This window comes from Pelobates fuscus, chromosome 5, assembly GCF_036172605.1.
Source record: "Pelobates fuscus isolate aPelFus1 chromosome 5, aPelFus1.pri, whole genome shotgun sequence".
Lineage (NCBI taxonomy): Eukaryota > Metazoa > Chordata > Amphibia > Anura > Pelobatidae > Pelobates > Pelobates fuscus.
In genome coordinates this window covers 151701002-151726264 of record NC_086321.1, presented here as the reverse complement: position 1 = coordinate 151726264, position 25263 = coordinate 151701002, and the positions used below count along the sequence as shown (strand labels likewise).

Here is a 25263-nt window from a genome sequence, read left to right as displayed (position 1 = left end):
TTAATGTATGTCAATACAAAATAAAGAATAATAATAAAAAAAAAATATTAATTCAAACATACAAAATTAAAGGGACACTATAGTCACCAAAACAACTTTAGCTTAATGAACCAGTTTTGGTGTATAGATGATACCTCTGTAGTTTTACTGCTCAATCCACTGCCATTTAGGAGTTAAAGGACCACTCTAGTGCCAGGAAAGCATACTCGTTTTCCTGGCACTAGAGTGCCCTGAGGGTGCCCCCACCCTCAGGGACCCCCTCCCGCCCGGCTCTGGAAAGGGGTAAAAACGTACCTTTTTCCAGCGGTGGGCGGAGAGCTCTCCTCCTCCGATCCTCCTCTTCGGCTGAATGCGCACGCGCGGCAAGAGCTGCGCGCGCATTCAGCCGGTCACATAGGAAAGCATTCATAATGCTTTCCTATGGACGCTTGCGTGCTCTCACTGATTTTCACAGTGAGAATCACGCAAGCGCCTCTAGCGGCTGTCAGTGAGACAGCCACTAGAGGAACTAGGGGAAGGCTTAACCCATTCACAAACATAGCAGTTTCTCTGAAACTGCTATGTTTATGAAAAAATGGGTTAACCCTAGAAGGACCTGGCACCCAGACCACTTCATTAAGCTGAAGAGGTCGGGGTGCCTAGAGTGGTCCTTTAAATCACTTTTATGTCAATGCAGCCCTAGCCACACCACCCCTGGCTGTGATTGACACAACCTGAATGAAAAAATAATTTCATTTTCAATCCGATGTAACCAACTTTAAAAATTATATCCAGATTTGTAAATTGAACTTTAATTACATACAAGAGGCTCATGTTGGGTCTAGCAAGCTATTAACAGAGCAGAAGATGAGAAATTCTGAGTTAAACAAAATTTAAAATAAAGTAAGTGTAAACATTAGCTGACTCTTTACAGGAAGTGTTTAGGAATTATGTGCAAGGAGGGGTGTCTATGGTTGTATAAAAAAAAGTGATTTAACTCCTTAATTGCCAAGAATTGAGCAGTGAGACTGCAGGGGCATGATCTATACAGCAAAACAGCATAATTAAGCCAAAGTTGCTCTGGTGACTATAGTGTCCCTTTATGCCTGGCACTCAAATCCCACTACTCCCATTAGTAAAGACTATAGTACACATCAGACCCAATACATATTAAAAGGTAAAAACAAACAAAAAAAAACACACACATACACCTACTTACTTGCAGGTGCCAGTTTATTTTTGTGTTTTTCAGTGCCGGTATGGGTATTCCAGAAAACACTTGCTACAAATAAGTGATAGCACATATTGCCTTGTGAATCTATTTTTCTAACAAATACAAACATAAAATCCATACACCAAAACAAAATTAGAGGGACACACCAATAAGAACAAAACAAAGTGGAATCTGGACGCATTTCCCATCTACTAAACAACACTTCTTCAGCAAGTTTATTGAGAGCGGTTACCCCTAGTTTGTTTAAAGGTTCCCAGCTAAAGACTCATTTACCAATCAACCGCGCTCATCTACTTCCACCTAACAACTTCATGCCATGTACTAAGTCATGACTGACTTTCTGAACTAAAGCACACTTTGGTCAATTTATTTCAGATAAACTAAACTTCTCAGCCACTTGTTCTTGTTTTCATTTTTGGTTTCAGACTTAGAGGGCTTTATTTTCCCCTTTGATGGAACACAAGCAGTACAAATGACTGAAAGAGTTATCTGGTCAGCAGCGTGAATAAATACCTCAATCAACATTCCTTTTTAAATGGACACTATAGTCACCAGAATATCTGGACGCAGAACATCTACAGCTTAATGTAGCTATTCTTGTTAATATAGTCAGAGAAAAAGCTGTGTTTACAATACAGCATAGAGACACTTCTAGTGGCCACTCAGGTGGCTACTAGAGGTGCTTCCTGACGTTCAGTGTCAGTGGAGACACTGAACTTTCCTCATAGAGATGCATTGATTCAAGCCCACCTCTTTGGCTAGGATCATCAAAATTGACAATCTGAGCCAATCCAATGTTTTCCTATGGGAAAGTATTATGCTTGGCTGAGACCACTTCTGACTAAGTCGGCCTAGGAGGCAGTTTGGGGGCTGAGCCAGCAGACTGTAATAAAAGTAATATTTTACTGTATTTAAGGGGTGGGGGGTTGGCTATTAAGTGTTTTTAACACGACAGGGTCAGGAATACAGTGTTTATAGTGTTCCTTTAAATATATTAGGCTGTCACTTCAGTGTCTCCATGTTTATTCTAGGACACAATATTAAATGGGGATATTGTACATGGTCTTACATATTGCTCACTCACACCTTTGCTGTTCATTTCAAATACTCAGATAACCTAACTCATCCTAGTTTATGCAATTATGGTCTACTAATCTTACCAACGTTAACACAATACCTCCATTACAATTACCCTTCCAGACAACTATTTCTTGAAATTTCTATTAAACTATTTTTATTTTACCAATTACATTAGTTTTAAAAAAGTTCTTGAAAACTCTTATCTAAACCAAAAGACAAACCTAAACCAAAGGTCTTGCTAAATTAGAGCGAAGGCTTGTATGCAGTGACAACCCACTCCCCCCCCCCCCCCCCCATTTATTATCATTCGTACTCTACACTTGCATAGCACTGCAGTTAATAACAATACAGTTACAATTTGGAAAGAAAATTAATCACCTCTGTGTCCAAAGGGACTGATGTGGCTATTCCGATATTACCAGAAATATTCTGGACTTGCACTCTTATTCTGAAATTGCATGAGCTCCTTGCATGAGTGGCCGGTCGAACCCCAGGTAAGTTGTTAAACTCTTCTTAAACTGTTTCACTGCTCACTCTTCAAGACCTCCACGGCACGCCTGGCACAATAACCACTACTCCAGGCTGTAGTGGTTAGGATATTGGAATGTGTTCATTTAAAGAGAAGCTTTTGCTAGTGTTGCAAATGGTTCAAATAAACCTTGTAAATTTTCCAATACATTTTTAACTTCAACATGTTAAGGATGACAAATATTAAAATCCATAGAGTAATGTAACTTCCATTTCAAATGCTTCACTTGATTATCATTTGTATATGTGACATTTATAATTAGAACCCTCACAAGCACCTCATAACTTCCTCCCACAGTACTGTGTTTAAAAGCTTATTTACATTTTCCTTGAAGTGGTTTCTCACAATCGTCTTAGTAGACAGATACTGCTAGAAAGTCCTTACGTTTTTAGAATATCATATGCAGTAAAATTTTATTTCCTGCTGATTTGTTGCAATACATAACCACAGGATACTCACCGTGCAGTCTCTAAATTCAATTTTTATCTGGCTTTAATGGTTATGGTCCTTACTACGGAGACTTGAACTTCTTTGTAGTTATAATCAATTAGCAACATTACTGTTTAAAGAATAATTGCATCGCTGTCTTACAAATTTCCAAAATAAGGAACAGTAAAGTGTAAAATGTAAATATTTGTATGCACATGACTGCTCAATCTCAAGTAGCTGTCACAACATGCTTATGGACAAGGCTTGTTGGGTTGCTTCCCTCTGCCAAATTCAGTTTTATTATGCCCAATGTTTCCAATACAGAAGCACTTGTTTCTATTTATATAAAAGAATACAGACCGGTAAAATCTCATTTGAACAATGCAAAGTTTGCTGCCACGGAGTAACCTGTTCAGATTGTTTTAGGTGGTGGAATTAACCGATGACATAAGCAATTACACTTTTCTATAATGAAATGATTGATCTGTGTCCTTGTCCAGTGGATGGTAAAGACAGTGCAGAATTCTTACCTCCAAGTAGTTTTCTGATATTCACTGTGCACTGTTCTTGTGCCTAAAACTCATTACCTGACTGGGACAAGACAAACTAAACTTGCAAAATAAACTTTTGCTTCAAAAACATTTTACAAACAATTTGCGAATAGATTTTTACCGATGAAAAAAGAAAAAAAACAGAATCCGACATATACAGAATACTGAGCAATACCTTTATTTAAAAAACTTTTCCCTACAAGTGCATAAAGCACCAATACAAATTAAAAATATAACACAAAAAGCTTTACATATCACGTACACAGGTATAAAGGAGGGCTTGGGACATCTGTCTCAGGTCTTCCGGTAGTCAGGTAGCACTAATGCGTCACGCTCTGTACATGGAAGGAAGGGGTGTGAGGGAGCCAAACTCAGCAGCACCCAGCTGCTTAGCAAAGTGGAATGTGTGGTTCCCCCGCTCCCTCAGATTTAGGCTCAAGAGAGGTGCTTGGACCACCCTCTTCTCCTTCAAAAATCTTAAGTCTTAGAAATTTTTACTTTTTTTTTTTTTTTCTCTTTTAATTGTAACATTGTGTTTATTTATGGGACGGGGTTCCATCTCCAGGATGTGAACCGCAAGTTTCGTCGGGAGGGGACTGTTTACCAGGCCGGAGCAGTGTTGGCAAGACGTCTCATACGCCTATAGGGAGGAAAAGAGAAGAGGGGCAAGGTAAATGATAATGGAGGCTGCAGGTGTATCTTAACACTAAGGCAGAGGTTCACGTTCATCGGGAAGAAAAAATTTCACTGTTCACACCACCCATTTGAAGAAACATGCTGCATTTTATGCTTAGTACCTCTAACACACTTCCAACCAACCTTAGCATTGTCCATATAAAACAGTTCAAATATTAGTAATTTTATTGTGCCCAAATATATGGACTCCCAGAAACTATTTTCCAACTATGAATGTTAATTTCTAGGGAGTCAAAGGCATTCGTCACTTAAAAGACATTAATGCTAAAACATAAGTTGGGGTTAGATAAAGAAACAAAATCTGGAGTTCAAATATCTATATAGGCATTATGGAACTTGCCATTTTTTGCATCCAAAAGTCTTAGTTTTAGAGGACCCGGATGGCTACCATTACTTATTGTACATTTGTATTAAAAACGTGGCTTAAAATTTGCAGCTGTAATTGGTTTATGCTTAAAATGCTTAAAAAAAAAAAATAATGAAATATGTGAATTAAACTGAAGAAATATTCAATGTCTCTCTGCATTCTCTAAAATCCAGGACTCATTGCATCAGCAAATGGGCAAGTTCATAACAATTACATACATACCTGAACAATTCTGCGTGATGATTCATATAAATGTCACTTATATTTAAGCATTATGGTTAAATATTTTCAGCAATCTTTTGGTAGGAGAAGCTGGAAGTGAGTAGTGATAACCACTGGCCTAGAAATTAATCCCCTGATGTACAACATGGGCCTTTAATAAAAATAAACAAAAGAATCAATGTGCTAAAAGGTGATTTTTTTTTTTAAACTCAATGTGAGTTTAATAAAAAAAAAAACAAATTTAGACACAACTTGATAAAACTAGGCCTTAGAGCAGGTATGCAGCATATTGGTTTTCTGGACGATGAACAGTCTAATAATCCCTTTAATGATTAAGGTACCTGTAAGACATTAAAGGGTTAAAGCTTGAGTATTATAAGGATAGGAAACCCTGTACAGGAAGGGCCCAACACAAGAAGCAGAGGTATACACTTTTCTTCTCCCGTCAACAATCATATATACTAGCCAGAATATGACATTATGCCTCACTTTCTTAATAAACATTATGCAGGTGAAAAACTGATCTAGTGCCATTCTCATGAGAGTGAAGGTGGGACAAACGATAAGATCCATGGCTGTGACATTTGAGTTGGATTAGATACATGTCCAGCTTGAACAAGATATGTTGTTTAACAGTTACATTCACATGTCTTCACCGGAATAGTTGATGTTCCCTAGTTTTACTCTCACCCGAAAAAAACCAAAAAACTGGATCAGGCACTTTCGCCACTTATAAAGCTCAGAAACATGGGCTCCTCAGCTTGACCACTTCCTTATATACGTCACCAAAAATTGCCAATTAATAAAAAGGCACACAATTTAGCAAAACATACACAAACTGTCCTCCTCAAAATATGTACGTAATCAAAACAATGCTGGGATAATCAGGAATACAAACTGGATTGAATACCGGATTGAATATCACTTTGTGCGCACATGTACAATTCTGACGAGGACTACAAAGCTGATAAACAATGACTATTTTTTACTAACCACAGCCCTGAAAAACAAGACTCAAAAATAGCCACATTAATCACAAGCCTCAGGGGGGCAGCAATAAAGGTCATGAAGAGTAAAAACATAAATAATACCAATTAAGAGTCCAAGCCCACTGAGAACACTATTTTTAACATTACTAGCAGAGTAAGCATTGCAACGTTAGTGTTACTACTACTACCTTGAATGCCAGCATTTCACTGACCCGCAATGCACTGTTTGCATCCTTGGTAGTGAAATATTTAACCCGTTGAGCAGCAGAGTGGAGAGCTATATACAGTTCACCACTCTAAAACTAGAGGGGTAGAATAAAACCCTAGCATAAGCCAAAACAAAATCTACCGTATAAAGCCTGTTATATAGGCAAACTATTCAGTACCAGAGAGGCAGCAAAGAATTAAAAGACAATACTTAACAGATCCCTGATCACTGAATGATTTTATGGCACAAAGGATTTAAAGGTCCTGCAATATCAGACCTGGTCCCACTCGTACTAAAATGGTTTTCTGGCAGACATTGGGCAGTAAGACTCCTTCTAAAACACCCGATATATGGTGTGCCAACCTTCCTGCAATTGTAAACCATGTTCTCCGTACCCATCAAAAGAATAATACTGTTTACTACACTGTCATACATGTAGAAAAAGAAACATCACAAGCTCTAATAAGCTTACAATAACACTGCACGTAAGTACTTCATCAAGCTACTAATACGTAAAAAATTCATTACAATATAAGTGCCTGTACCTGTAAAACTATGTTTTACAGAAACCGGTAGGGTAAAATGGTTATGCTTAGCATTTAAAGCAGCAAGGCTAATTAACAAGACTATTGACAATCAAGCATGTTTTTTGGCACCAGATATTTTCAGTATTACTGAATATAAAGAACATGAAAAACAAAGACAATTTTTTTTTAGAAAGGGGGATTCTGAAAGGGATCGTGGATTATACTATGATCATTTACTATCAAATAGAAATGTAAACATTTGGCTGCTGGAGGGGCCTGCAATGCATGTTGGACGCTCAACAGGCAGGATAGGGATGAGAGGGGTTTCAGATTGTCTCAATGTGAGACAAAGAAGAAAGAATTTATAAAGCAAAACTTTGTGGGTTAGGCACTAAGGCCAAATCAAGAGTAAGTGACAGTTTAAGAAAAGAGAAAACGAATAAGTGCTTGTAGGAAACTGGGTTGGCTGGTGCTACTAAGCTAAAGGTGAGCACTGGGAGAAATGTCCAATCCCACCAGCTAAAGTCAAATCAAATACCAACACGTCACTTGCAAAGTGCGATAATGATTAATAGAGCAGCTCCATTGGCTGAAGCAACGACAGCACAGACACGGATAAAGACACAATCACTTCATAGGCTGGTGCGCAAAAGCGGATAGTTCTTCCTCGTGGATTCTCCGAGGAAGTGCCACCTTGTTGTCTATATTCTACCCCGGCGGGAAGCCCGGAAGGAAAAGCGTATGAAACGGCGGTGGCACCTGGTGTTCCTGTCCTGGTCCCGGATCTTCTTCTCCATTTCAGCATCTGTGAGAGTCTCCAGGAGGGGGCACCACTGGTCAGCATCACCTGTATTCCTGATGGCAATCTCAACTGTCGGCAAAGGATTTTCACTAAAACAGAATACCAAGGCACACAAGATAATTACAAATGAGAGGTTGCAATATTATTGTGAATAATCCATAATTAAGCCAAAAAAAACAAACACACAAACTGAAACAAAAATGAGATCCTGGTACCAAAAACAGAAACAGCTATGCATCCACAGATTCAATACCCTTTCCTTAATGTTCAAACCTGCAGATGGATTTGAATAAATAACCACAAACAACAAAACTTCGGGATACGGCTGAGAATGATTCTAAAAGGAACATAAAAAAATATACAACATAGTGAAGTACAATTAACACATCTTTTTGCGCTATATATGAATGCACTCACAAGATAATGTAGAATATCGCTCATAGGGTGCCTCCCCCGATATCAGCCCCCCCATATCCATCGGGGGAGGCACCCTATGAGCGATATATTCTACATTATCTTGTGAGTGCATTCATATATAGAGCAAAAAGATGTGTTAATTGTACTTCACTATGTTGTATATTTTTTTATGTTCCTTTTAGAATCATTCTCAGCCGTATCCCGAAGTTTTGTTGTTTGTGGTTATCTATATTTGAAAAGGTCGTCTTCTTTGGGTAACGATCTTGGGAGGCTGCTTTATAACATTTAAGTTAAGTATTTGTGTATATATTTCACTACAATCACTATCTATAGTAGTGTGTATATTGCATTGTAGGATTTGAATAAATGTTTATTTTCTAAAAAGGACTATAAAAACAAAAAAACAAAACCTATATTGTGTTTTTTAGTTTTTTCACGCCAGTGTGTTTGAAAACGTATAAGGTAATTTTAGACATAAACAGGGATTTCCAATCTTAACTTAGAATAAACGTGATAGGATATGGATTAACATCAGAGCATATTTCCTAGGAACAAAGAATGTCAAAACATTATTAAATGCATCTGTAAACAATGCTGGCTTTCCAATTTAGATCCTTGTCCTGTTACGTGCGTAGCTGAAAGAAGACTCTTTCCCTGCATGTTTCATCCCTGACTACTGCAGATTAGATGGAACAATTTTATATTCTTTAAACAGTTAGAGAAATCTGGACAAAGAAGAATTAATGGGAGGAGAGAAGCAGAACACAAGACAGAATTTATGTTCCAAGGTTAAGGAGTCACTTCAGAAAGACTGTTTCACACACTTAGAGAACGTAAATAAAATATAAAACAAACAAGGAGCCAAATTTAATGTCTAGAAACAGCTCTGGGCTATATTTAGTTTTCTACAAACCTAAAAATGTAAACTGAAATAGACCAACTCCTTACATGGATGAATATGAAACCTCATAGTCCTAGACTTGTCGTGGAATACAAAAGGCACAGAAATAAGGATTTGTGTGTTTTCAAGGCGCTTTCAGTTAATAATTGAATAGAATGATAGCAGCTACCACACAAATAGGGACTCTCTACCCTATAGATTAGTACAAAAAAGATAAAGTGCACACTCAGTATTGGAAATTAATAATAAAAACCACCACTGGTATGCATGTGGAGCGCTACACTGCTTATTCAAAATGTATGTGACACTGCAGACAGTATCTACTACTACTGCCATAGTCATAAGTTGGAAGCCTGATAGAAGTAACTACAAAATAGGTGAGCTAGACATGTGGGAGAAATGTGTACCCATATAGTACACAGTAGATGTAATAACATTACCAGTTTTACCAAACTACATAATTTAAAAAATAAATAAAAAAAGATTATCTTTAAAGGGGAATTGACACAGGCTGATCACCAAGCGTTAATTTTGTTTATGACTCACTAGGGACTTTATAATTTACAATGTATGGCTTATCTGACCCAAGTGCATATTAACAGAAGCCACAAGAAGCATCCGTTCACTTGAACAATAGCTTCCAATGTCGTGCCACTGAGATGTATCATATGCATGGATGGATGGTGTCTAAAGTATCCCTTTAAAGTTAAAAGGCTAAACTGGATCCCTCAGGAAATAGTTATTACTACCACACACAGAGGCAGCATAGGATCTGATGGCATGTAAAACTGATTGCTTTTCAAACACGCGCACCATTTTACAGGCAATTTGTCATTTCTGCTATTTAATTAGCACTTGCTGGAATACCAATACCAATTGCTGGCAGCTGCCTTTCTTATAATTTCAGATAGAATTTGAAATTTGATAATTTTCTACTCGAATATTAAATCCCAAACTCCACTATTTGTGATGTATACCCGCCAGGAGAGGTGGAAAGGGTAAAATATCCATTGCAAATAATTAGTGAATTAGCGCTTACCTGAATGCATAGGTCTTCTGGTGCCAGCTAAGCTGCCCTCGAATGCTGTATGCAATAGTGGTAACAAATTCCCCGCCCAACCCAAGTTCTGAACATAACTTCAAGGCAAACTTCTCTGGGGAATTCTCCTTCTCTGACATGTCCCACTCAAACTGGTCCACCAAAGAAATATTTCCAACATGGATATTAAGCTGGGTGAAGACAATGGACAAAACTATAAATCAGAAAAGTTAGGTCACTTTCTCGTAACGTTATGTACATTATACATTAGCCATACAGGGCCTTGTGGTATCTCATATAGATTTAATGGTTGCATTCTAACTGTGCAGTTAGAGAAAGCTATTAAACACATCTACTGAAAACTGTAGGGATACACAGATCATGAAAGTTTGTTATTTCTGCCAGTTTACACTAAACCCCTGCTTAAGACTACAGTCAATATAATTACAAACATGAAATTCTAATCACGCTACCGAACATTCTACTTACATTTGTATAAAGGGTAAGAAGAAATGATCATAAATGAATGCATGTATTCTCACTTTATTTTACTGACAAAGTGAAGGTTAACTGGTCAAGAGCTGACTGAAATTGTTAGATCAAGAAGGGTTTGGGTAGACTCTGATGTTCGTCTTCATACACAACAATCAACCTCCGAGATTGGGTATACAAAAGCTCCCTTCCATGTTAGTATGTAGTATTTCAAAAGGCTTGATACCATACAAGCCTCATACAGTCACATGGAACTAAAAGTCTAGAAGGTGAAATGTGGGAGACTAAATCTTGTCCCAACGCTTATTCTAAATGTATGGACTAACATCTCTAAAATCACATTTGCATGAAAGACTTTCCGCATGTAGGGTCTTGGATGTTTATACTTATAGTTGTTGATTGGTGGATGATCCAACTGTTCTTGTACAGAAGCTTATATTTGGAAGACTACTCACGTTTAGCCTGCATCTAAATTAAATTTTTTTCATGTACCTTGATGATTACTCTCTGGTCGGACTGGTCCTCTAGGATACTGTCAGTAGGATAAGATTCAATCTGTTGGCGGATGGCTGATGCAATAGCCGGGACAAATGCTAATGGGTTCAGATCCAGGTCATCACAAAGAATCTCTGCAAACATTTCTGGAGTCATTAATTTTTCTGTTTGAAAGAAAAAATAAAACTGTTAAAAATCTGCAATAAAACCTTAAAAATGCTCACAGTTAGACAGATGACCTCAAATACCACCATCTCTAAAAACGGTTATGCTCATTAGTCTAAGAAATAAAAGTGGCTGCAAAATAACAAATGCAATTTTATTAAAACTGCAATGGGCATGCATCCATAATAGAAATTTATACTATAAGAATAAAGGGAAGCTTTAATACTCTTCTGACTAGATTGAAGGTAGACAAGGCAGGAACCCATTTACACAAAATAAATAACTAAAAATAACCACATATTTTCCAAGCAACATATTGACTTTGATACTGGTTAACAATTCCTAAATTGTTTGCAGATTACTTTCCAGCAGAAGATTACAAAGTTCAGCAAACTGTTCTATGCCATGAACAGTAAATATTGCCTAGACACTTAATGTGTTTATTTTGAGATAAAACTGAAATTTAGAATCAATATGACACATCATAATGCTATCCTACCATTCATATTCCATGTAAAGGCATCTCGCAGTTTCTGCCCATCTATCTCCATGTCCAGTCGAATAGGAACAAGCACCTCAGGCTGAGAGGCATTCTCATGGATTACTGCTGGATCATGATCATCAAAGCTATACATCAATAACATGAAAGTGAATAAGTAATGAAATTAACACATTCAAAGACAAAAACATCACAGTTTCTTGCAGTTATACATCTAAAAATTGATGGGCTCTCACAATAAATTTATGCATCAACATAAAATGCTTACAGTTAGCACAGGTTTACAAAAAAATAATAATAATAATAATAAAAAAAAAGGCCATATGGAAGAATTTCTTCTGTGCATTGTCATGCCTGGGAACCTTTACAAAAAAATAAAAAAAACAAAGAACCCCCCCAAAAACTACACCCCACATGAAACAATACAAGTTGACGCAATACCACTTGTTTGGTGGCACCTGTTGAGAAAGTGGTAAGGGCTTTCCCTTCTTCCTTACTTGCCATTCACCATCATGTTTAGATCTCGCTTTACTGGGACAAAACAGGGGTTCACAGAAGGCACTGCAGGAAAATCCAAATCGCTTCTCGTTCATACCCCGTGAGATACCATAGATATTTATTGTATATCACCTGAGAAGATGCCCATTCCCACCAGCCATTACCAGTAATGCCTGCCTAGATATTGTAAGAAGCAGCAGGGACGCGGTTTGAAGAAATACCTTTTGCCACAAACTGACATGTTCATAAAATTATGAACATTATTGTATACAATATTGTCAAATATATTTGACTGTGCTTTGAGTTTTTCATAAACAATTTAATTTAAGTAATAGCATGAAGCCAAATAGTTTGTATAAATGCTTACTTTAAACTTTAATTTCTATATCTCAGCTAATGGGCGGGGATTTCCTCTCTACCTTTCGTAAAACACGTGAAAGTCACACCGAGAAAATTATGCCAGGGCTTAAAATGTAAAGCCCCATGCTACAGGTCAAGCCTTAAAAGTTACTCACCACTGCAAGGCTGCAAGCCATAGCATATTCGCCAGGTCTAAATTTTCACTTGACAATGGCAAATGGTTATTTCTCTTTTTTGTGTGATATGGTTTTCTTTTAAATGTATATTTAACGATTGCTCAAGTTACAGCATAATGGATCTCAGACTAGGCACACAATGCAAATGAGAATAAAATAAACACTGGGTGTTATTTATCAAAGTGTGCCATTCTAAAAATTAGTGCAAAATGTAAAAAGAGATGAGCCACTAATAGAATGTGCCTGCTTGTTCCACTGGTTTCTATGGTGATTGCCCCACTTTTAGTACTTAAGACCCTTTTTAGGACAGAACACTTTGAGAAACCTCCCCTTTTGTTTTTATGTCAAGACTTCCACTAAATTCAATGAAAGACATTTGCAACATTAATAATGATTGTCAGGGAGCCAAGTTACAGGATAAAGGTATATGTAGACGTGTGGATTTCTACATTGACTTCTTCAGACCTTGCAAACATATTTGCTAGATATAGGGGGATAGGTAAATAAAATAGTGAGATTCTTAGGAGGTAAAAGTTTCCCTTTAAATAAACAGATATATATCACAATATTTCGATTTAAGGAAGCCTTACCAGAGTGGGAAAGTTCTCTTCTTATCACGACCCATGCGGTTCCTGTTAATAGTAGTAGAGCACGGCACAGCATCAAGGTGATGGGAGCTGTTAGGCAATGTTGGAACCCACTGGCTGTTCCGCTTTGCCTTCTGTTCCCTGCAAGAAACATAAATATAAAGTCACAAATGCTTATGAGTCAGTGAGTCAACTGAAGAATGATGTACACAAATCTAGTGGATTAAAAGACACCAATCAAGTCAGTTTAACACAGGGCAAACTTCTGGGTCTTGTTGCTAAAAGAAATATTCTGATATTCTCATCTGATAATTACTTTTGTTAATCTTAAAATTTTTGTGTATTTTAAATAAAACTAGACAGAACCAAGCACGCACTGTGTCTGGTGCTTTGGTATCAGGGACTCAACCCAAATATGAGATCTCTTAAAACAGTCCTATGGGAATTTGGAGATCATGCATCCAACAAACTGAAAAAAGCGGACAAGTAGGAGTGGACTAGGTAGTAATGAATTGTTGTAAACTACCCAAATCCATTTAGATGGGAAAAAATAAGATTTAGTCTAATGCAAAGGAAAGGGTTGTGTTTATTTTAAAGTAAGAACAATAGGGATATGTGATATAGGTGGTTTTATCAGAGTCTGTACAGATGTTTAAACAGCAACTGGATGAATACTTGTAAAAATATAATATTCTGTGATATCATTTTTAATAAGTGGGGTAACAGCTTCTTGATCCAAGAAGAGACCTGACTGCCATTCATAGGTAAAGGAGTTTTTTCCTAGTTTGTTGCAAAATTGGAAGGCAGGTCAAGCTGAGTTTTTTTGCCTTCTTTTAGAACAGCAAAAACATATGTGAGAAAGGCTGAACTTGATTGAAGCAAGTCTCTTTTCAGCTATGAAACAATAAACAAAACAAAACTGAAGTATTATTTATGATGTTTTTAAGTTCGTTAGGGCTGGCCTGCTTTACCTCCTGTTCACGTACATCATACGTGTTTTGTTGGAATTAACCCCTTAAGGACTGAGCCAAATGTACACATTTTGATCAAAATAAAACGTAAACAAAAACTTGGAATTTGACTGTGACTGTTCAACCGTAATTTACCTCTTTCATATTAAGTGCACCCACACTTCTTATATATAATTTTATTCAGGAGAAAATCAGGCTTTCATTTAACAAATATTTAGCTATGAAACATAATTTAATATGAATAAAATATAAAAATAAAAGTGAGAAATTAACATTTAAAAAAAAAAATATTTTTGTAGTTCTGCATGACATTTTATCTGTGAATGTCATAATACTATTTGCTTTTACTGCACTAAAATACACATATTTGTATTCAGCAATGTCTCACGTGTAGCCCAGGAATGAGAATTACCCCCATGATGACATACCATTTGCAATAGTAGTCAACCCAGGGTATTGCATATAGGGTATGTCCGGTCTTTTTTAGTAGCCACTTAGTCACAAACACTGGCCAAAGTTAATGTTAATATTTGTTTGTGAGTGAAAAATGCAAAAAACTAATTTGAACTCCAATTTTGTCCAGTGTTTGTGACTAAGTGGCTACTAAAAAAGACTGGACATACCCCATTTGCAATACCTTGGGTTGTCTAATATTGCAAATGGTATGCCATCATGGGGGTAATTCTCATTCCTGGGCTACCATACGTTCTCAAACGCAATGTAACCAATATGGCGAATTTCAATGTGAAAAAAAAAACAAACACAAGCCTTACATTTGACTCTAACTTAAAAAAAAAAAAAAAAACACCATAAAACGTGTACATGGGTGGTACTGTTTGACTCAGGAGACTTCGCTGAAAACAAATATTAGTGTTTTTTTTTTTAAAACCCTAAAACATATCACAAGAATTATATCGTCAGTGTAAGTGACATTTGTGCGAAAAATGCAAAAAACTTCACTTTTACAGGCGATATCATCGTTGTAATACATTTTACTGTTTTGAAACACTAATATTTGTGTTCAGCGAAGTCTCCCAAGTAAAACAGTACCCCACATGTACAGGTTTTACGGAGTCTTGGAAAGTTGCAGGCTTAAATATAGTGCTAGCAAATTAAAATCTATGGACTTTCTGCCTGGGTTATCAGGCAGGTCCTGCAAATTGTAATTAATAAAATTACTTAAATATATAAAATATATGCAGAATTAAAAAAAAAAAATTATATATATATATATATTTCGTTCCAATTTTATTTTGATATCTATAAATATCAAAATACAGTTAGAATGAAATTACACATTTTTAAATTTTTAATTTTTTTACATTTTTACCGTATTTATATATTTTACAATATATATTATAATTATATAAATGTATTTAATATCATTCTAAGTGTATTTTGAAATTATATATATATATATATATATATATATATACACACACACACACACACACTATTAAAATACACTTAGACAGTAGCTATATATACACACACACACACACAGATCATATACATATATAAAAAATGATCTAAGTATATATTATTTTACAATGTATTTGAACTTTATTAAACTTTATTTCATGCAGCAGGGGGACTACCTGTCATTCCAGTCACTCCTCCTGCTGGCACTGCTATGGACGGCTATTCCATCCATGTGATCGTGAGGTCCTCGCAAGGACCTCGCGATAACATGGCCCAGGAGGGCCAGATCAGCAGCAGGGGGACTCCATGGGATGCCAGGTAAGTCCCCCCCCCCCCCCCCATCGCGATCGCCGGCGAGCAGGTAAGTCCCCTGGACGTGCTATGCCGCCCGCCGGCGTTTAAAGTCGGGTCCCCAAGGACAGCATAGCACATCCACGCCGTCCTTACCTATTGTAAATCTGCGGAATACGATGACACTATACAAATGATTGTAATAATAGCGTTTTGTCAGGATATTTTTTATTGGGAATCTGAACACCACTCTCAATGGATGGCACATTATATGATGTCAAATGAAAATCTCTAGATTGTTTTGATAAATTCTAGGCATGATGTAAAGCCTACGTCTTTATGTTGCAATTATCTTTTACATTTTCTTTTTGATGAACTTGTATTTGTTCAGAGGTTGTCCAAGACAAGATAATCTATAATATGCCTAAAATACTGTTTTATTGGACTATTCATGGACAAAACCAAAAGGAAAAAAAAAAATTAAAAACAGAAAAAAACAATTGTCATCAATACACACTCTCCTATAACAACATTTTATTCTAATTTTCTCATAATTTAACTCACCCATGATTACTTTTTATTTAATCAGCAAATTGTTCACCTAATTTCAAAATCTTATTTTTCTTTAAATGACACACATTACAGAAAGCTGGCAATAATCTCAATGCAGTGCAGCACAGATTACTTGGAATGTACAAGCATTATTCTAGATTGATTTCCTTTAAGTCACTAACCTGAGGTAGGTTGGAGGTTCTGTGCTGATAGAAACAGCTTTATATTTTTCATCATTTCCATCAAGAATCTCCTCGACTTCAGAAGCTTTCAGTAGTGTGACGCTTGTAGCTAATGTTGTATACCCATGATCTTAAAAGAACACAGCAAACAGTCAGAAAGAACAGCAATCCCATGGTGCATTTAAAGTGAACATTTCTGGACATCTACCCATAAGGCCATTGCCAAAATCTTTATTATTATTATTATATCTTAACTATGAATCACATAATTGGTAAATATTATCCATAAATATAGCTGCTAATACATGGTACTCTACCCATTAGGGGGAGCAAGTCTGAAACAAAAGCACTCCTCAAGTGCTTATGGCACAAATGCATTTAAAGGAACACTGTGGACAACATAACTTAATATAAATGAAGTTGCTCTGATGCCAGGAGGCCCCTAGGTGCATTCTTGCCTGAAGGAGTTAAACAGTTCTTGACTGATTTAACTCCAACGGTGGCCTCCAGTGCTGGATCTCCATTTCCCCCAGCAGTATTTGGTTTCTTAAATTGAGTTTTAGGAAGTGCGAAGTGCCGCTGGGCAGAGGGGCCGCTGATTGGCTAGAGTGGTCAGCTGACATTCCAAATCAATCAATTTCAACAGATTATTTTGAGAACCTGAGTTCACTCTGTAGGTTCATGCAGATATAATGACGAATTTCAATTTGTCATTATTTGTACCAATTTGGACAAAAGTGAATGCTTATATTAATAGCTATTGCGGTCATGAAAAATTTGGAAGTGGTTTGAGAAAAAAACAACAGAGGAACAAAGATTCAACACCACACTGAAAAACTGCACTAAAAAAAAAATAGAATAGCGATATTTAAAAAATTGTTCATAGAAAAATGTCTGCAATTTTCAGTGTTGTAAAGTATTCACCAAGTAACAGTCAATCAAAACAATCCAGATTCATACATAATAATCTAACCATACAATATTTAACCTCAAATATTTCATTAAAGGAACACTATAGTGTTGGGAATACAAGCCTGTATTTCTAACGCCATCATGCCCCATTTGTGGTTTGTTTTAGGTCCCTCTCCCAGTTTCATGTAAAAACATGAATGGTTTCTCATGGGCGTCTGCGTCATGTGACAATTTTATTTGATCAGTGTATAGGAAGCATGTCTAGCGGCTGTCATAAGACCCCGCAATGTAAACACTCTTTATTTTGCAAAAAGTGCAGATTTCAATAGAAATTAACACTTTTATAATTTGACCCCTTGGCTTTCAAGCGGACAACAGGTCCCGCTACTTCCTAGTTTGGTTAACTAAGTGGAGCTAAATTTAAGAGACAGCAATTGCTCAGAGCACCTGCCTTGCAAAGACTTCTCGTTGAGCAGCATTGGGAAGTCTGTGATTTGCCCGCCACAGAAAGTCTGCGCAGGGTTAGAAGGGTTTGCAAAGGCTGCATAGAAAAGAACTGCAGGTTTTGCAAGCTGTTTATAGACACATAGAATGTGATGGCAGATAAGAACCATTCGGCCCATCTAGTCTGCCCAATTTCTAAATATTTTCATTAGTCCCTGGCCTTATCTTATAGTTAGCATAGCCTTATGCCTATCCCACGCATGCTTTTCAGTAGTTCTAAAGAATCTTAGGTAATGTCCATTTGGGTCAACCAGTAGAGGATTCAGGCCAGTAGTTCTGTTCTAATGATGTATATTAGGTCTTTACTTGGAGAGATAGTTGAGCACTTTTCTGCACTTGATGGATATATTTAAGCCTCAGATATTTCAAGAGGTTACTAGATACCCATACCTTTTAAGTGGAGGAGAAAGCTATATCGGTCAGTACCCTGATAAGGAAAGATTCCTCTTCTGCAACTGTCACCATTCTAATACTATCCTTACCTTTTTGTGTCATTTTACTCCACTCCCTCTAGCATGTAAGCTCATTGAGCAGGGCCTTAACCCCTCTGTTCCTGTGTGTCCAACTAGTCTGGTTACAACTACATGTCTGTTCGTCCACCCATTGTAAAGCGCTGCAGAATTTGATGGCGCTATATAAATAACATAATAATAATGCTTAAACTTCTTAACTGTGTTAACCTCTACCATTTCAGCTGGAAGGCTATTCCATGCATCCACTACCCTCTCAGTAAAGTAATACATCCTACCTGTCTTGTCTTTCCTCCAAGCTATACATTTTAAGTTCCTTTAACCTTTCCTTGTAAGTTTTATCCTGCAATCCATGAAGATATACCCCCAATGTAAAAAAATAAATTAAATGCAAGTAAATTTCATTTGGGGTTTATCTACTAAACAGTGATTTTTATGCATTTTGTATCTGGGCAGTCAGTGTCCCATTAAGTGACTTACGCATTAACAATTGAAGTATCTCATGTACTGTCAAGAAAGACTATTTTCAAATACATTCAAATTACTTACAAAGACCAAAACAGCTCTTCTTATGTTATACACTGGCTGTAATGGTCTTAGCTTAAAGGGACACTATAGTCACCTGAACAACTTTAGCTTAATGAAGCAGTTTTGGTGTATAGAACATGCCCCTGCAGCCTCACTGCTCAATCCTCTGCCATTTAGGAGTTAAATCCCTTTGTTTATGAACCCTAGTCACACCTCCCTGCATGTGACTTGCCCAGCCTTCCATAAACACTTCCTGTAAAGAGAGCCCTATTTAGGCTCTTCATTGAAAGTTCTGTTTAATTAAGATTTTCTTATCCCCTGCTATGTTAATAGCTTGCTAGACCCTGCAAGATCCGCCTGTATGTGATTAAAGTTCAATTTAGAGATTGAGATACAATTATTTAAGGTAAATTACATCTATTTGAAAGTGAAACCAGTTTTTTTTTCATGCAGGCTCTGTCAATCATAGCCAGGGGAGGTGTGGCTAGGGCTGCATAAACAGAAACAAAGTGATTTAACTCCTGAATGACAGTGAATTGAGCAGTGAAATTGCAGGGGAATGATCTATACACTAAAACTGCTTTATTTAGCTAAAGTAATATAGGTGACTATAGTGTTCCTTTAAATTGTATACACTTTTTAACAATTTGTCACACACACATTTTTTTTTTTTAGGGTTTACTCCTGTCTGATTTTCAATGATGATAAATTGAAAGCCAGGGAGAGAAGAGGTAACCTCCCACAGTACGTCCCTCTGCTCTCTATCCATAGTATCAACTGTGCATGTGCTGCGGTATGGTCACCACACCACATAGTGGCCCTGATAGTGCTGACTAGTGAAGATAGGAATGTAGTGACTCCATTCAAACGCTGGCACACCGGCAACAAAACCAGCGTGTCTGCATTATGGAAGTGTGCCCAAGCAGGACAAATAAACAAAAGCTGCGGTAGGAGTGCAGGTGGACCGGAGGTTAGTGTTACAGAAGTGTAAATCCAACTCTGTAATTAGATTGTGGGAGCAGAGTGCCAGGTAAACCATGTCAGTTTCCTCCCTTTAAACTGCTGCTTTTTAGTTTGACTTATTTCCAATAAATTAATCACAAAGACTCTTTGCACCATAAATAGATTACATACATTTCCGTGACGTCACAATTGTATTCTCTCCCCACAACCTTTTATCTCAATGTTTAAAATTCCCCTTAGAGGCAGGGCTCTCTTCTCCTTTTGTGTCCATATGCTTAAACATGTATCCCTTGTTTTTATGATTATTAATGTTATTTTCACAAATTATATGGGGCTCTGTATGAGAGCACTATTTAAGAATGGCTAAAGCAATAAATAAAATAAATAAGCAGTGGTGATTATGGTGCTTAGAATTTCCTTTTAATATATGCAGCTAAAATACACATTGCCCAGCTGAATGTATACATTTATTTTCAAGTTTAGAATAGAACAGCACTACAATAATAATATATGGGGGCAGCAGCTGGCTTAACATTACACCACAACAAGTGCTTTTACACACATTTGAAACCGCCTTCTAATATAAGTTATAAAAGATGTTACAAAGATTTGAAAAGAATGTAGAAGTCAGACAGAAAGAAAAATGCTGGTGTGTGGTGGGAACTCTTCCAACAAAAGAGTCAGGTAACAGATATACAAAAAAAAATAAAAACATTTACAGATTACCAGCATTAAACATGATTAAAGGAACAGTCTAAACACCATAATGACTACATCAAGAAAAGTTTGACACTTACCTAGATACCCTGAGGCAGCAGTAGTTCAGCTCCATTTTTGCATTAGTTGAATTTGGATGGAATTCATTGGGTCAGAGTCAGCTGATACTCTCAGCCAATGAATTCTGAAAGAAAAAAAAAACGGCCAAGTTGATGCTACTAATATGAAAATAGCTTAAATGATATAAGGAGAGGTGGCTGGACTGCTGGTGCCCATTGGATCAAAGTTGGTGTCAAACTGTTAAAACAAAGGCTTGGTTATGTACTGAGAGATTATTCCAGGGGACTCCTGGCACTATAACTTCTATAATGCTTTGTAGTGGTTATTGTGCTTAGAATGCCCCTTTAACATTTGTTGTTTTTCCAGGTGACCTATATGCTTTGAAGAATAATCCAATATAAGCAAAATATCATTAACGTAAATAACTATTTACATTTCTTTCCATGAGAGGATGCAACAATTTTCTTTCGTTCTTCAACTGTTGCCAACCGTCTCCAAAGAGAGGGGTACCGCTTGTATAGTGAACCTCTGAACATGCGCAGAAAGTTACCCACCTGAAAATGAGAATAAATGTGTCAATTACAGATATATCTCGCACAGTCCTGTTTATTGTAACAAATACAAACTGGATTGCAATATCCCTGACCTTTATGGACTAATGAAAACAAAGCTCTATGGGTAATCACTCTCCCTCTATTCAAACTGTTTTTCTTTTCCCATCACCATACATCTTTTGCATACAGGGATGTGCAAAATCCTCAGTTGACACTTGCTTCCATTTTGTTGTGCAGTGAATATGGAGCGTGATGCAAACAATGCATCTTTTGCAATCAGCATAAATAAACCTATTTCCCTGCACAATGCTTTCATTGCAGGGAGAATAAAAATCTTTCTTAGTGCCATAAAACAGCAGTTCATGAAACTATTGTGGAACGATAGGAACACTTTAAGCACCACAACTGCTACAGTGCACAGTAGCGGTTATGATGCTTAAAGTGCCATGCCCCATCCTCCCAGAAACTTTAAAACCATTTCCAACAAGGCTGTGAAGTCAGTACAGAAAGCCTTCAACTAAAACTCTCCTATTTATGGTACCAACCACTACAGAGTGGTAGAGATTATGGAGGCAAGAGTGTCTCTTTAAAGGACCACTCTAGGCACCCAGACCACTTCAGCTTAATGAAGTGGTCTGGGTGCCAGGTCCTTCTAGGGTTAACCCATTTTTTCAGAAACAGCAGTTTCAGAGAAACTGCTATGTTTATGAATGGGTTAAGCCTTCCCCCTATGTCCTCTAGTGGCTGTCTCATTGACAGCCGCTAGAGGCGCTTGCGTGCTTCTCACTGTGATTTTCACAGTGAGAGCACGCCAGCGTCCATAGGAAAGCATTGTGAATGCTTTCCTATGTGACCGGCTGAATGCGCGCGCAGCTCTTGCCGCGCGTGCGCATTCAGCCGACGGGGAGGAGAAGAGGAGGATCGGAGGAGGAGAGCAGGAGGAGATCTCTCCGCCCAGCGCTGGAAAAAGGTACATTTTTACCCCTTTCCAGAGCCGGGCGGGAGGGGCACCCTCAGGGCACTCTAGTGCCAGGAAAACGAGTATGCTTTCCTGGCACTAGAGTGGTCCTTTAATAAACTCTGAAAATAAAAGGATAGAGGATTAATGAGTCGATAAGGAAACCATTACCTGTCATGACACTGGCAAGTATGTATAGTAATAAAACATTTTATCTTATTAAATTTCTTCTGGTGAAATATTGTATTTCATTTTAGTATGCTTAAAGTGATATAGATTGTGTTTAATTAAGCTACAGATTTAATATTCAACAAAAAGCTGTTCACAGGAGCCAGAATAGATTCACTAACTCGGCGCACTGTCATCATATTCCTACACCCGGATAGCCCTAACCTTGTAACTTTGAAAATCTAATCCATAACTGTCAAAATGATATGGGACAGGCAGTTACAATGAATATTAAACTAATTTGTCACACATTGTTTACATAAACAGACGCAACAAATCCATTTACGGGCACTTACTAAATCACAATGCAATCCCTTAAAGGGGATATAGAGATATATATATATTTTTTTTTTTAGCTATTGTCTCATTCTTTAGTTCAGTGATGGGCGTCCAGTGGCACAACACTCACTACTCCCAGCCATCCATCTGAGGTCCCAATGCCACAGATTTGCCATGTGTGATGGCACATTGTCAATGTATATACACACACACACACACATGTAAACTGTGCAAGGGCACATGTTCAATGTACACACACATGTTTTTAGGAATGTCTACACTAAACAATAAAACAGGAGTGAGTGAATGTTTACTGTATATGAATTCCTTGTCCCATGCCACTAATCCCCCTCAGTAAGTAGACATGCTGCCCTCCTGACTCTGCCATGTGGTTATTGTGCTCCTAACACATGATATTAATGGTTACAGAAGTCTTGTTATGGTGACTCCCCCTCCCCCCCCCCCCAGTCCTTTGTCCAAGGCCTGTCCTTCCATTATAGCAACCCTGGCTTATTAAACGCCAGCAAGCGGCCGGCTGGGGAGCTCATACCTCGGAGCCGATCATGTAGAACTCCCCATCCTCCTCCAGCTGGAATTTCACCGGCTTTTGGCCGAACGTTTTACTCAACGCCATGATCATCCTGCCGCCTCCTAGCGCCGGGCCCGCCGCACTGAGCATGCGCGACAGGAGAGCGAGAGAGAGACGGCCTCCGGAGCGCGCATGCCTCGAAGTTCAACGAGACTGTGCGTCATGCGCGTGCGCACGTCGTACGTAAGCGGAGCATGCGCGCTGTTAGTTGCGTGTGCGTAGCAACAAGTCTTGGATAAGGAGGCAGAAAGCGCCATGCTTCCTGTTCCTGCCAGGCTCAGAGCTCGTGTCACAGTGAAGGGCAAAGTAGCTGAACTGAACAGATAACCGTCATTTTATAATTCGGCAGTTTGTGTTTTGTACTGAATTTTGAAATTCACATCACAGGACTATTCACTATAGAAAAAAAATATATAAAGATGTTTAGTAGATATACCCCCAATTAATAATGCATGAATTTCCAGGCATGTATTCATTTGGGGTATTTTTTTTAAAAGAGCTTACAAAGGCTGCAGATCTTCTAAATTGCAGCCATAGCAAGCCCTCCCCCTTTTTCCCGGAAGAGACTTTCATTCTCTAACCAGGGAATTAACCAATCAGAGGCTTCTCACTGAAAAGCCTCTAAATCGGTGCACACGGGCACGTGCGCGTAACAGCTCGTGCAAGAGCGCACACGACTTGTCTGAGGTCTGCTGCTGGTCTGCGAAGGGGAGGCAGACACACTCAACGTGTCTGCCACTTCCGTTATCTCAGGGGAGTTTGATTGACAGCCATGTGGCTTTAATTTGATGTGACGTACAAATATAAATTCTCATTTATTATAAAAATGTACAAAAAAAGGTGTTTTTTTCATAGCTTTTTCAAAAATAACGTGTGCGTAATTAGTGCAGCTTAAGAAAAGTAATTCAAAATAAATGAATTTAGATGTTCTGATTTACAAAATATATGTCTAGGATTTTGATTTATTTTCAGTAGTTACAGGTCACAAAATACAAGGAGGAGGGGCGGAGCCACGCTCAACCTGATCAGTCGCAAACTCACGGCTCTTCGACGATCAAAACCCCAAACAGCCTAAATTCTGCCCAAAACGGCTGCTGAATACACAGCAAGAAGCCCAGCAGCACCCCAATACTGATGGGGAGGAAAACTAAAAAAAACGCGCCGGATTGGCAATCAGTGGATATTAGTGATCTATTGAGGAGACTGCATGGCACGGCAGGGCCTAATATGGCAGCCAACATCGAGGACTACTCTGACAGCTCGGACGACATCCCCCTGCACAGCCCGGAGAATATGGGATATCGAGGGCCGGCTAAGTCTGTACAGCCGACAGCAGGTCACCACGGAGATACTTACCTCTCTCCTCTCAGACCTGCACCTGACACTATCCACGGAGATCTCCCAAGTAAGGGAAGATGTCAAGGGGTTCACCGCTTGCCTCACCACTGTGGAGCAGATTACCCAACGCACACAGCGCAGGTGACAGAACTTCAGACACAAGTGAGAGAACTTACCTCGGCTCACACTACACTGACCCCCCAACTAGCAGCCATGGAGGATAAACGTAGATGGAAGCATATTAAAATCTGGGGCCTCTCCGACACTGTGACCCCAGCTGAGTTGCCCCATCTCCTCCGCAGACTTTTTGCAACCCTGCTGCCCCCTAAGCAAGCAAAGGGGATACAGCTGGACAGCATGTTTCGCCTACCAAAGCCACCACAACTCATAGGCTCTGCTACAGGCAACTTCCTGGTCAAACTTGAAAATGGGCAAGATAAAACAGCACTCATGAGTGCCATCAAGGGGAAGAACCTCCTCAGTTTTGAAGGCATGGACTTAAA

At 38.2% G+C, this 25263-nt stretch overlaps 1 protein-coding gene across 1 annotated transcript; it reads right to left on the bottom strand.

The window, feature by feature from the left end:
- Nucleotides 1-3957: 3957 nt before the first annotated feature.
- On the bottom strand, nt 3958-23526 carry SMARCB1 (SWI/SNF related, matrix associated, actin dependent regulator of chromatin, subfamily b, member 1). The gene is made up of 9 exons (XM_063454500.1): nt 23384-23526; nt 21248-21368; nt 16661-16790; nt 13246-13383; nt 11622-11749; nt 10955-11121; nt 9971-10161; nt 7571-7702; nt 3958-4442 (listed from the first exon to the last, which is right to left on the bottom strand). Exons 1-9 carry the CDS (start codon nt 23510-23512, stop codon nt 4403-4405), a joined length of 1176 nt encoding a protein of 391 aa, XP_063310570.1. The 5' UTR covers nt 23513-23526; the 3' UTR covers nt 3958-4402.
- Nucleotides 23527-25263: the final 1737 nt, after the last annotated feature.